A 14085-nucleotide genomic window follows, 5' to 3' on the forward strand; every position below is an offset into this window, starting at 1 on the left:
CCCCACCCTCCTATGTAACCCCCTCCTATGTAACCCCAGCCCCTATCTATAACCCCACCCTCCTATGTAACCCCAGCCCCTATCTATAACTCCACCCCCTCTGTAATTCCTTAACAAGCGCTGGTGTTATGTACATGTCATCTGTTTCTGTAGCAACACAGCCTCACAGCTGGATGACTTCATTTCAATGGGATGCAAAGCATACAACATGACAGTGGGGAAGAAAAAGACAGAATCCAACGTTCAACAAAGTTCAAAAGGAAAAAAAAAGAACAAGAAAAACACATTTTATGTTTCGTTATCAAGTCCATGCGCATGAAACGGCAAGATCCTTCCAATAAAAAGCCAACCAACAGTCCATCCATGGCAAAACTCTAAGTTGGCCCACATGCTATCAAACATTGAAGGCGAAAAAGCACAAACACTGTTAATCTTGTCCACGTCTATTCTATTCTCTCTGTCTGTTCTGTATGGATCCTTGTGATGAAGTGGTGACGGTGGCTGTGGATTGGTTGGTTGGAAACATAGTTATGTAACAGGCGAGGCCCCCATTGGCTTTCAGTCCAGCCTGCTGTACACAGGCACGCGTAGATGCAAAGATGAAGTCAAGTACACACAAGCACAAGTACACAGGTAAGCACATGTGTGTACAGGTTTCTCAAAGCATCAGTAGGCATTGAAAATGACAGTTCACAATGCACTGTTATTTGCGTGTACACTCCCAAATATCCAGAGATTCTACTGTGTTCATTATTTGTTTGTTTTTTAGAAAAGACATACGAATCAAATGAATACTTTAATATCAAACACTATTTACATCAAGTTTTTGCTAATAATAAATATCATCATCATCATCGTCATCATAACAATAATAACAATAATACCGTTTTTAACAATGAAGTGTCTAATTTTTCCTTTGTCCACCGGAAAGGTACAAAAACAGTAACTAATCTAACACTACATGTTATATGGTTGACTACCTCAGGATACACGGTATCCAGCTAACAAGTTGATCCTTATTTCCCAAGTTAACGTGTGTACAGAATAAACCATGGTAATAATAGTAGCAATAATGATAAAGAGCAGTACGGGTAATTATAATCAAATAGAATTGAAGCTGGACTTCCCCAAAAAGTGTTGGCTATAACGTTATGTCGATGACAGGCGGCCATCTCGGATTGAACATGGCACCCATCCCCTATGGTGTTCTGGTGAAAATTAGTACCCCTTCATATGGCGTCCTCTCTTGTTAACCCCGAAAGCTGAGCTGCTATTCTACAGTAATAGCATTGTTACCATAGTATGAAAACAAATATGGCCGAAAGCACACACAACCCTTCAGGAGAAGAATATACTGTAGAAGGCAGCTGCGAAAAAGCAACAACAAAAAATATATCAAAACAAAACAAAAAAGATGCCTTTGGGTGTGTATTCCATTTTTAGCTAGTGTTTTTAAAAAGGTTGCATTGGGTATTTTTTGTTAGGCACTCCAGTCATATATGCAACTTCCTTCCTCCTACACTTCTTTCTTTCAATCTCTTTCACTCTTTCTTTCTCTCTCCCCTATCTCCTTCACTCTCCAGCCCTCTATAACTGCAAGGTCACTGACGCTTTAAAACCCCCAGGCCTTCCACCATCTATTTTTAACAGCTGAAATAACTCCCCGAACTCCAAAACATGAGGTCTGCATGCCTGTCATTTTGAACCTCATTAAAGAGTCACAGTAGGACCGTTAACTAGGCACGCAACCTCTCAACTGTCTGTCTGTCTGTCTGTCTGTCTGTCTGTCTGTCTGTCTGTCTGTCTGTCTGTCTGTCTGTCTGTCTGTCTGTCTGTCTGTCTGTCTGTCTGTCTGTCTGTCTGTCTGTCTGTCTGTCTGTCTGTCTGTCTGTCTGTCTGTCTCTGTCTCTGTGTGAAAGCAGACCTGTATCAACACACCTAATTCATGTATCTGTCCATCCTACTCCGGGAAAGAAAGAACAGAATAACAGCATTTCCATTTACAAATCGCTCCAGCTATGTTCATCTACCATCTGATCCTTTGTGAGTCTAAGGAAGTTGAATGTCATTATACAGCAGTACAATGTATAAATGGGGGCCAATACAAAACATGGCCAAACTAAACTACTCTGCGCTCCGCCTCGATGTTAAAGGAGATTTTCTCTATTAACATAATCATTGTGAGTTGATTATGATGAGATTGAATTATGCGGTAGTAAAATGAATGGAGAACAGGCAGCCTGCTATAATGGACTGTAGCTACAGCATTTGAATCCGAGGTTATAGTTGAAGTTGTGGTTATACATGAGTGGTAAAGTAAAGCAACACTGTTTCCTAGATGGCGGTGCCTCCTTACTGGGTATGGTAGAAAGCTATGCTGAGGGACGATTCCATATGCCAAGCTCTACAGCACGTCTAAGTGAACTAATGATAAGCAATTGTAGGAAAAATCTAAATTTGCCTTGTAGGGAAGTGGTATCATTTCATATTCAAAAAGGGCTGTTTTGTAACATGGTGAGAGAGGCAGCCTCTTCAAATGTTGGTAGCTTTCACAGAGGTAGAGGAGCTTTCTTCTCTAAACTGTTGACATAACCTTTGAACAACACAAATCTTCCCCCACTTTGATAGATAAACATCTTTGCCATAATCATAGATGGCATTTAAAATATCAGCAAGAGAAGGCTGAGTATGTCAGGTAAAACTCAGTGAAAAGGTTTTATAACAAACTGAATCAAAAGTGCCATCAGTGAGGGTTCAGATTGTTATCACTCACAAAGCATTGTCTGACACTAAAGAGCAATTATATATTAATTAAGTCAGTGAATAAAGCCCAAAGTTACCTGCCTGTCTGCCCCTCATAAATTGAGTCATCTTCCAAATATTTGAACTTTCATCCACTCAACGGACTAAATGTTTTTATTTGTCTTTTCTTTGTGTCGTGCCAAAAGTCTCCAACCATTCTCTCTACACACAAAGAGGGTACATGACAGCATACCTTAATCAAAGAGGCCATGGAACTTAATACTTCAACCAACTCAGCTCACTCATGCCCTCTTCTCTCCTACTAAACATGTTCTACACTGTATCTCAACTGATACCTACGTGGTGTTCCACTATCTGTAACACCTAACAAAGACCCAGCTATCTTTATCCACCTGATGCTGAAAGAGATGAGTCTAAAGACTAGGAGAGAGGTGTGAGTACTACTCTTCTCTGTTCCTTTTTTCTAGATAAGAGCTAAAACAACCATGACCTGCTGTGTATTGCTGCTTTACAACCTACCAAAGAGCTATTGAAAAACTGTCCGTGTAAAACTGTGTTTAGGTGTGTGTACCTGTATATGTGTGTATGTGAGTGGTGCAATGAATCGGCATGACGTAAAGGGATGTCAGAAGGGAAAACAAGAATCACTAAGTGTCAAAAAATAGAGATTTGGCATCTTAGTTGACAGTTTTAAGGGGGAAACAGTTTCTTCCACATCCAACATCAACTTTTTCAAACTCATTGACGGAGAAAGACCACTTAAATATCTGGAAAAAATAGTGTTCCTTAAGAAGCCCACTCTCAATACCCCCCCCCCCCCCCCCACACACACACCCGCCCATTCTCCCACCCTAGCCCCAGCCTCATCATTGGGTAGATTCAGGCCGCGCCGGGTGTAATTCCCCTCCAGGACAGGGGGAGGCGCTATAAGGTGAAGAGTGTTGCTAAGCAGATTAGCAGTGCAGCCAGCAGTGGACTGGCTATCCGCAAGTGTGAGGCTGCGCTTGTGGCGTCACTCCTGGACGGTTCGGCAGACTCATGACTTGTATCATCTAGAGGAGGGAGAGAAAATTTAGAAAATGAATATTTCTATCAATCATAAAACGAGATTATCAACACATACACAATGCAAAAAATGGTGATCATTGGTGACATGTTTTGTCGTATTTTATTTGGAATGCCGATATTGCTATATCCCCATATCCCCAATAAAATTATGAAATAACAAGTTACTGCTACTGCTTCTGTTACATATCAGCCAACCAGCCAGCCAGGCAGCATACCAGCCGGCCAACCAGCCAACCAACCAGCGAGGCAGCCCGCAGGTCCCCTCTGCTTGGTGAGTCCTATCCTCTACATGATTAGAATAAATGGTTCCAAAATGGTTATGCAGCTGTCCTCATAGGAGAACACTTTTTGGTTCGTTGTATACCTATTTTGGATTCCAGGTAGAACCCTCTGTGGAAAAGGTTCAACATGGAATCCCAAAAAGGTTCTACCTGGAACAAAAACAATTCTACCTCGAACCAAAAGGTGTTCTTCAGAGGGTTCTCCCATGGGGACACCTGAATAACTATTTTTTTGTTCTAGATAGAACCTTTTTCATAAGAGTGTAGAGCTCAGAGGCATGGTTAGGAGCTCCCCAGGTTGACTGGCAGACAGTGTTATCAATGAGCAGCTATGGGCCTGTTTAACAGCACACAGAGGGAGCAAGCTAGGCCATACACACACACTCACTCACTCACTCACTCACTCACTCACTCACTCACTCACTCACTCACTCACTCACTCACTCACTCACTCACTCACTCACTCACTCACTCACTCACTCACTCACTCACTCACTCACTCACTCACACAAAGGTGGGAAATACGCAGACACAGATAAAAAAAAGAGTGATAATGAGGATGGGGTGGGGCTGAGATAGATAGAGGAAGAGAGTTAGACAGAAGGTAAAGATGCAAAGGTTTGGGATGGCAGGCAGGCAGACAGACAGACAGACGGACAGATGGGCAGACAGGAAGGTGGAGATAGTCTAGGGCTCTGACCTTAATAAATCAAAATGCAACCCCCCAAGCTTAAACTGCCAAGGAGGTGTGTGTTTGTGTGAGAGAGAAAAAGAAAGAGAGAGAGAGAGAAAGTGTGTGCGTGTAAATGTGTATGAGTGTGTATGTATGTGTGTGTGTGTGTCTGTGTGTGAGAGAGAGAGAGAGGGAGAGAGAGAACGCGTGTGTATGTGTGTGTGAGAAAGAGAGCGTGTGTATGTGTGTGTGTGTGTGAGACTGTGTGTGTGTGTGTGTGTGTGTGTGTGTGTGTGTGTGTGTGTGTGTGTGTGTGTGTGTGTGTGTGTGTGTGTGTGCGAGTGAGAGAGAGGGAGAGAGAGGGAGAGAGAGAGAACACGTGTGTATGTGTGTGTGAGAAAGAGAGTGTGTGTATGTTTGTGTGTGAGAGAGCGAGAGAGAGTGTGTGTGTGTGTGTGTGTGTGTGTGTGTGTGTGTGTGTGTGTGTGTGTGTGTGTGTGTGTGTGTGTGTGTGTGTGTGTGTGTGTGTGTGTGTGTGTGTGTTTGTGTGTATGTCAGATGAGGTGACAGCTAGTGATAAATCCTGATCATCAGGGTATGGTGAACGGCTTCCATGAATAAATATGGAAAATGTAATGTTCTCCAACTGCAAGAAAACTGTAATTGCTAATGTGATGACAAATATTATTCCTAAAACTCTGTTTGAAATGACTAATGTGTTACTCAGAGTCAGTGCATGTGTGTTTGGTCTCCTTGGTAAAACAGAGCAGGAATTAGACAGTCATGTAAGCATGAAAGAGAGGATGCAGCTAGTTGACATCAGGTTAGAAACATGAGCATGCTACAATAATATAGCCTATGTTCTGAAAAGGGTGGAATAAAGGGAAGAATAAAGGGTAGAATAAGGGTGGAATAAAGGGTAGAAATGGTGGAATAAAGGGTAGAATAGGGGTAGAAATGGTGGAATAACTTGTAGAATAAAGGGTTGAATAAGAGTAGATCAAAGGGTCGAATAAGGGTAGAATACGGGTGGATTAAAGGGCAGACTAAAGTGTAGAATAAAGGTTAGAATAAAGTGCAGCATAAGAGTAGAATAAATGGTAAAATAAAGGGTGGGATAATGGGTAGAATAAGGGTGGATTAATGGGTAGAATAAAGTGTAGAATAAATGGTAGATTAATGGTGGAATAAAGGGTAGGATAGAGTGCAGAATATGGGTAGCATAAATGGTATGATAAAGGGTAGCATAAGGGTAGATCAAATGGTAGAATAAGGACATAATAACGGTAGAATAAAGGGCAGAATTTGGGTAGGTTGAAGGGTATAATAAAGGGTAGAATAAATGGTAGAATAGGGGTAGAATAAAGGGTAGAATAAGGGTAGAATAAAGGGCAGGATGAAGGGTAGAATAAAGGGAAGAATAAGGGTAGAATAAAGGGTAGAATAAGGGTAGAATAAAGGGTAATATAAGGGTAGAATAAGGGTAGAATAAAGGGTGGAATACGGGTAGAATAAAGGGCAGGATGAAGGGTAGAATAAAGGGAAGAACAAGGGTAGAATAAAGGGTGGAATACGGGTAGAATAAAGGGCAGGATGAAGGGTAGAATAAAGGGCAGGATGAAGGGTAGAATAAAGGGAAGAATAAGGGTAGAATAAAGGGACGAATAAGGGTAGAATAAAGGGAAGAATAAGGGTAGAATAAAGGGAAGAATAAGGGTAGAATAAAGGGTAGAATAGGGGTAGAATAAGGGTAGAATAAGGGTAGAATAAAGGGTGGATTATGGGTAGAATAAAGGGCAGGATGAAGGGTAGAATAAAGGGTAGCATAAAGGGTAGAATAAAGGGAAGAATAAGGGTAGGAAGAAGGGTAGAATAAAGGGTAGGATATAGTGTAGAATATGGGTAGCATAAAGGGTAGGGTACAGGGTAGAATAAGGGTAGGTCAAATGGTAGAATAAGGGTAGAATAAATGGTAAAATAAGGGTACAATAAAGGGAGGAATAAGGGTAGGAGGAAGGGTAGAATAATGGGTAGAAAAGAGTCAATTGAAATGAAGACAAAATGAAAAGACACTAGAAGCAATGGTTTGAATTTCATTAGACTTCAGCATTAATGGGCTCTATTGACATATGCTAATGTAAATATAACGTTTTTCAGAGTGAACGTATATGTAACACAACCTATGTTATGAAACAGCCTACAGTATACGTGGTATGAAACACAGCCTACATTATATGTGGTATGAATAGAGAAATATACGTATATTAAAGTCAATTGGAGGAGTACATTGAATCTAGGATCTATAGTAGAGCAGGCAAAAACATTATTTATGTTCTGACATAAATAGCCTATGTTATATTCTGACATTAGACATGATGATTTAACCAGGTACTGCCATGTATGACGCATGACCAGGGCTTGACTTAGAGTAAAATAGGTACCGGTACTCATTTTGAGTGGCGGTACAGAAGCTCAAGCAGTAGAACATTTGAGGTGCCGGTACTCAGCTCTGGTGAGCTCCTGCCCGAATCAAGCACTGCGTATGACACATGCAAACATAGACCACATCACCGGCAAAACACAACTAGCAACACAACACAACAACACGGCAGATGCAGAAAAAGCGTTCTATCATGACAGTCAACCATGCTGGGAGAGGACAGATGGGCCAATCAGTGGAGAAACATAGAGAAAGAGAGAGGGGGGAGGGATGTGTGTGTCCCAATGGGACACACACAGGCCAAGAGGGCATTTGTTAAAAAATAAGGTCATAAAAAAATGCAGAAAGCCATACTAACCTCGGGGTTCTAATGAATTGTCTACTTTGTCGTTTACGTCAAAAACACGGTCATGTACACCTATAGTTTTCACACAGCTGTCTAGAGATAGAAATAGAGATGATAGGGATGATTAGAGATAATAAACTCCCCCAACCCCTTAAAACAAAGGTCCCAAGCCCCAAGCTCATGACAACATTCACAAGACATGTGCAATTCACTTCTTTCAAATCGTTCATTCCTTCACTTGTCTTTGGATAGAAACAATATAGGAGCTGTCATGAGATATGAAACTGACATGTTCAACAGAGAGCAAGAATCATTCAGAAGGAATTCAGCATTTTAGCAGACACTCTAATGCAGAGCAATTAGTGTTAAGTGCCTTGCTTGACGGCACATCAACAGATTTTTCACCTAATTGGGGGATTCAAACCAGAGACCTTTCGGTTACTGGCCCAATGCTCTAACTGCTTGGCTACCCACTGCCCTGCGTCACTGAGAGTAGTGGAAACACAACATCAGTGTTAAACAGGTTCCGTGTTTCTGTTGCAGCTGGAGAGACTTACTTGATGGTCGGACAAAGACTTTGAGTTTCAGGCATGTTCTTCGTCCATTCTCGGCGATGGTGGAGGCTGGAGAACAGAAGCACAGAAACACGGGATCCTTAGACATACTACATCTTATTTTAATACATTTAAAAACACAAACACATAATTTTCCTTCTTTCAAATGACTGCCACATCAGTATAAGTTTGCATCATCACAGAGGAGTGTTACATTTCATCTTCGATTGTGTGTGTGTCTGTGTATGTCTGTGTGTGTCTGTGTGTTAGGGCACTTACGCAGGATTGCTTTATAAAATAGCCAGCTGTGAAAATGAGAAGGACAATAATTGCAAATTGAAGCAAGAGTAAAACCTCACTTAAAACTTGAGAAGCAGAGCTCTGATTCCACTAGCACCTGGTGAAGATTAGTACGGAACCGGATTTGTCCCTTAACAAAATGTATTCTGAAAATCAAAAACAGTATGACAACTTCTGCTTTTATTAAGTGCTGATGCAGCGGAAGACCTGTGTGTGTGTGTGTGTGTGTGTGTGTGTGTGTGTGTGTGTGTGTGTGTGTGTGTGTGTGTGTGAGACTGTTTGGGACTGTGTGTGTGCGTGTGTGTGACTGGATGGTGTGGTGTCTGTGCACCAGGTGGTTTCTCCTGTAAAAGGGTTAAACAGGGGTCATGTCACAGTAGCATCCATCACTACCACAGAATAGAGTTAAAAATACATTGTGTGTTCTCATGTCTCAACCCGATGTTGGAAAGAGAGCCTCTTTACCCTTTTAACACATTGCACCTCATATCTTATTACTTTTCTCCACAGAAGAAGAAAATCAAATATACTTCTCAAATGACAAAAGTCTTCCTGCCCAATTCCTTCCAACCCAGCCTCCTGTGAGACCTCCAGTAATGGGTCCTCTGGGCAACATTTTGTGTCATCTGAGCATCATTCCCCAGCAGATGAGATGAAGTCAAGCGTATCCCTGGCTGCCATTTGGGATCTGTCATCTCCTTACCCTGATCTATCGCTCTCTTTCTTACTATTTATACATTTATCTATCCCCCGCTCTAGATGTGGCCCTTCTCCTTTGCTGTTTTCCTCTCCTCTTTGAACACACAACACACACACACACTAAAATGAGCATTTACACACATATTTCCTGGATCTGTCTCAAAGTCTTGGTCTGCAGTCGCTCTAATAACAATTTAGAGAAGAGCAGAACAGAGCAGAACAGAGCAGAGCACGGAAGAGCAGAACAGGCCAGAATAGGGCAGAGTATGGCAGGGCAAAGCACGGCAGAGCAGGGCAGAACAGGGTAGAGCATGGCAGGGCAGAAGAGGGCAGAGCAGGGCTGAACAGGGCAGAGCAAAGCTGTGCAGGGTATATTCTCTCAAATAAGGGTTTCAAATTTGGGTTTGAAATTACACTAATTGTTTTATATTTTTACAGGAAATGCAGCTCTATGCCAGGTTCTGCTGTTGTGCAGTGGTCGCACAGCCTTTCCTCTACAGGGAGGCAGGTTTTCCTGTGTCTACCCTTCTCAATGGCAAGGCTGTGCTCACTGAGCCTGTACTTTGTCAAGGTTTTCCAAAAGTTTTGATCAGTAACCATGGTCAAATAGTTAGCGACGGTGTACTGTCGATTTAGGGCCAGATAGCACTGCATTTTGCTTTGTGCTTGTGTTTCCCAATAAGCAATGTAGTTTTGTTTTGACTGTGTTGTAATTTGGTCTACTCAGATTGATTGGATGTTCTGGTCCTGAGGCTTCAGTGTGTTAGCAGAACAGGTTTGTGAACTCAGCTCCAGCACCAGCTGGATGAGGGGACTCTTCTTTGCTCAGTTCTTGGCATTGCAGGGCTCTGCAATGATATGAGAGGGGGTCACTGTATTTTATATGTTTCCAAAACTTAATTGCTCTTTTTTTAGTTTTTAATATTAGTGGATATTGGCCTAATTCTGCCCTGCATGCATTGTTTGTAGTTTTCCTCTGGACATGTACAGTAGGAGAATCTTACAGAACTCTTCATGCAGGGTTTCAATGGGGTGTTTGTCCTATTTGGTGAAATCTTGTTTTGCCAGTGAACACACCTCACTGCCATGAAGTGCAATTGGTTGAATGACACATTCAATTAATTTTTGCCAATTTTAGTAAGTATTTTCAGTTTGAATTTTGAATGGCGTAGAATGCTCTGCATGCTTTCTCTCTCAATACATTCACCGCATCATCAAGGTGTCCAATTGAGCTTATTTTTAAACCTAAGTAATTTTAGTGTACAGTACTCTATATATTTTCTACCAATTAAGAACTTTTGTCAAATTGCTTGAGATCTGGATCTTCTCTGGAAAATCATAATTTTAGTATTTTTGGGTTCTACTGCCAGGGCCCAGGTCTGGCAATACTGCTCTTGCAGGTCCAGGCTTTGCTGTAGGCCATGTGCTGTGGATGAAAGTGTCACGACTTCTACCGAAGTAGGGTCCTCTCCTTGTTCGGGCGGCGCTCTGCATCTCCGGTCTTCTAGCCATTGTCTATCCACATTTCATTTTCCATTTGTTTTGTCTTTCCACACCTGGTTTCAATTCCCTCATTTACTTGTTGTGTATTTAACCCTCTGTTCCCCCCCATGTCTTTGTATGGGATTGTTTATTGTAGTGCTTGTGCACGTTCCCCGTGAGCGCACAACGGGTTATTTTTTGTGTCTATTTATCTTGTTGTTCTGGATGCTGTTGGTTTTGCTTAATACATCTTTGGTTATTACCCAGTTCTGCTCTCATGCGCCTGACTTCTCTGCCGCCAATAACGCACCCAGCTACAGAATCCCACACCGCAACATATGGAGTCAGCAGGAGCAGGTGCCCCTGGAATAGAGGTAGAGGAGCGCGTCCCGGAGCACGCAGCGATGCTCCACTATCTCGGCGCCGCCATAGACCACTCTGTCCAAACTATGGACCGCTGGGAGAGACAGGGAGTTCCTCCAGCACCTCAGCAAGCACAACCGGGGTCTCCACTACACCCCCCCCCTTCACCCGGTCCCAGTGGGATTCGTTTCGCCCTTCCCTGGGAGTATGATGGGACGGCTGCACGCTGCCAGGGCTTCCTGTTGCAGCTTGACCTCTACCTGGCAACCGTCTACCAGGCTCCTTCAGGTCGTGAGAAGTTGTCCGCCCTCGTCTCGTGCCTCTCTGGGAAAGCCTTGGAGTTGGACAACAAGGTGTGGGGAGAAGGAGATGCGGCGCTGGACCAGAAGGAGATGCGGTGCTGGACCTCTCATCTGAGGCAGGGGACGAGGAGCGCCCAGGAGTTCGCCATGGATTTTCGAACCCTGGCCGCCGGTGCTGGATGGAATGATAGGGCCCTGATCAACCACTATCGCTGCAGTTTGTGCGAAGACTTCCGTCGGGAGTTGGCCTGCAGGCACACCACCTTCACCTTCGATCAGCTGGTGGACCTGTCCATTCGGCTGGATAACCTGCTGGCTACCCACGGACGTCCAGATCGGGTTCTGTCGGCTCCATCCCCCAGCACCGCAGCTCCGGTGCCCATGGAGCTGGGAAGTATCGTGCGTAGGGAGACTGGAGGAGGTTCCGGCTCGTGCACCATCTGTGGCTGCAGAGGTCACACTGCTGGTCGGTGCCCGGTTGGTTCCTCTGGGGATCGAGGCAGCAGGCAGGGCACTCTGGCGTCATCCCGGCACCATCCTCACCCAGAGCCCTCTGTTGCACACATGTTTTTGGTATGTTACTTTTCTTGAGTTTTCCCCGCATTCCCAGCATAAGAGGCTCGTTGATTCAGGCACGGCTAGGAATGTTATAGGCAGATCGTTCGCCCTTAGTTTAGGGATCCCCATTGTTCCCGTGGCTATGCCATTCCCCGTCTCCTCCTTAGACAGTCGACCATTAGAGTCAGGGTTGATAAGGGAGGCCACCGCCCCTCTGGGTATGGTGACGCAGGGAGAGAATCAGTCTCTTCCTCATTGACTATCCTGTGTTTCCTGTGGTGCTAGGCCTACCCTGGTTAGCTTGTCATGACACCACTGTTTCTTGGCAACTGAGGGCTCTCAAGGGGTGGTCCCTAGAGTGCTCGGGAAGGTGTTTAGGGGTTTTCGTTGGTGCTACTAGGTCTCCACCGTGCGCATTCCCCCTGAATATGTCGATTTGGCTCTTGCCTTCTCAAAAAAGAAGGCGACTCAATTACCACCCCATCAACGGGGAGATTGTGCGATAAATCTCCTGGTAGACGCTGCACTTCCCAGGAGTCACGTGTATCCCCTCTCACAGGCGGAGATGGCGGCTATGGAAACATATGTCTCCGAATCCCTGCGTCAGGGCTACATTCGGTCCTCCACTTCACCTGCCTCCTCAAGTTTCTATTTTGTGAAGAAGAAGGAGGGAGGTCTGCGCCCGTGTATTGACTATCGAGGTCTAAACCAGATCACAGTGAGGTACAGTTACCCGCTACCGCTCATCACCATAGCGATTGAGTCAATGCACGGGGTGCGCTTCTTCACCAAACAAGATCTCAGGAGCGCTTACAACCTGATGCGTACCCGGTACGACCTCCGGGCATTATGAGTAACTCGTCATGCCGTACGGGTTGATGAATGCTCCATCAGTCTTCCAAGCCTTTGTAGACAACATTTTCAGGGATCTGCACGGGCAGTGGTGTATATTGATGATATTCTGATATACTCCGCTACACACGCCGAGCATGTGTCCCTGGTGCGCAGGGTACTTGGACGACTGTTGGAGCATGACCTGTACGTCAAGGCTGAGAAATGCCTGTTCTTCCAGCTCTCCGTCTCCTTTCTAGGGGATCGAAATTTCCACCTCGGGGGTGGAGATGGAGAGGGACCGCATTTCAGTCGTGTGTAATTGGCCGACTCCCACCATGGTAAAGGAGGTGCAGCGGTTCCTAGGGTTTGCCAATTACTACCGGATATTTATCCCGGGTTTTGGTCAGGTTGCGGCTCCCATTACCTCACTGCTGAAGGGGGGACCGGTACGTTTGCAGTGGTCGGCTGAGGCGGACAGGGCTTTTGGTCACCTGAGGGCTCTGTTTACCTCGGCTCCCGTGCTGGCCCATCCGGATCCCCCTTTGGCGTTCATAGTGGAGGTGCCTATTTATCTTGTTGTTCTGGATGCTGTTGGTTTTGCTTAATAAATATCCGGTTATTACCCAGTTCTGCTCTCCTGCACCTGACTTCTCTGGCGCCAATTACGCACCCAGCTACAGACAGCAGGCATTGGTCAACTGCGAAGAGCAGGCATTTAACCTCTGAATTGTGGAGACTAACACCAGGGGCTGAGGATTTTTCTAGAAAAGCGGTCAATTCGTTGATGTAAATATTGAAGAGTGCAGGGCTCAGATTGCAACACTGGTGAAAGCCCCGCCCCTGGTAAAATAATTATGTTATTTTTTAACAATTTTGACGTTGCACGTATTGCCAGTATACATTGATTTAATTGTGTCAATTGCTTTACTCCCTACACCACTTACAATAACTTTGTATGACAGTCCCTTTATGCCAAATAAATTCAAATGCTTTTTGGAAGTCGATAAAGCAAGCGTACATTTTGGTATTATTTTGGAGGACATGTTTATCTATCAGGGTGTGTAGGGTGTAAATATGATCGGTCGTGCAATATTTTGGTATAAATCCAATTTGTCTTTTACTCAACAGATTGTGCTTATTAAAGAAGTTTAGAACTTTTACATGTATAATACTCCAGAAAACCTTCCCCAGGTTACTGTTCACACAAATACCTGTTCTTAAAGATGTGGGTTATGAGTCCTTGATTCCAGATGTCAAGGAAATAACCTACACATTTTGCACTAGTGAGTTTGAGCATCTCATTTAGGTTGCCATCAGGTCCGCATGTTTTATTTTTTAATTTGAGGGTCTAAAGTTTCTTATAGAGCCCCTGGTCAATAATTGGGGACTCCTATGGATTTTGATTGTCCTTAATTGCATTTT

The 14085-nt window shown here is 44.1% G+C and overlaps 1 protein-coding gene across 2 annotated transcripts in view; it reads right to left on the reverse strand.

Moving 5' to 3' along the window:
* Positions 1-286: 286 nt before the first annotated feature.
* LOC115140312 (ephrin-A5-like) overlaps positions 287-14085 on the reverse strand; it is a 201866-nt gene continuing 188067 nt past the window's right edge. The window contains exons 3-5 of one of the 2 annotated variants that reach the window (XM_029678628.2): positions 8129-8194; positions 7584-7664; positions 287-3815 (exon numbers count right to left, since the gene is read on the reverse strand). In XM_029678628.2, coding sequence (XP_029534488.1) covers positions 3688-3815; positions 7584-7664; positions 8129-8194 — 275 coding nt within the window. In that variant the 3' untranslated portion in view covers positions 287-3687. The remainder of the gene's footprint in view (positions 3816-7583; positions 7665-8128; positions 8195-14085) is intronic. The other variant, XM_029678629.2, reaches the window with a different exon arrangement.

Source organism: Oncorhynchus nerka, linkage group LG13 (genome assembly GCF_034236695.1).
Source record: "Oncorhynchus nerka isolate Pitt River linkage group LG13, Oner_Uvic_2.0, whole genome shotgun sequence".
NCBI lineage: Eukaryota > Metazoa > Chordata > Actinopteri > Salmoniformes > Salmonidae > Oncorhynchus > Oncorhynchus nerka.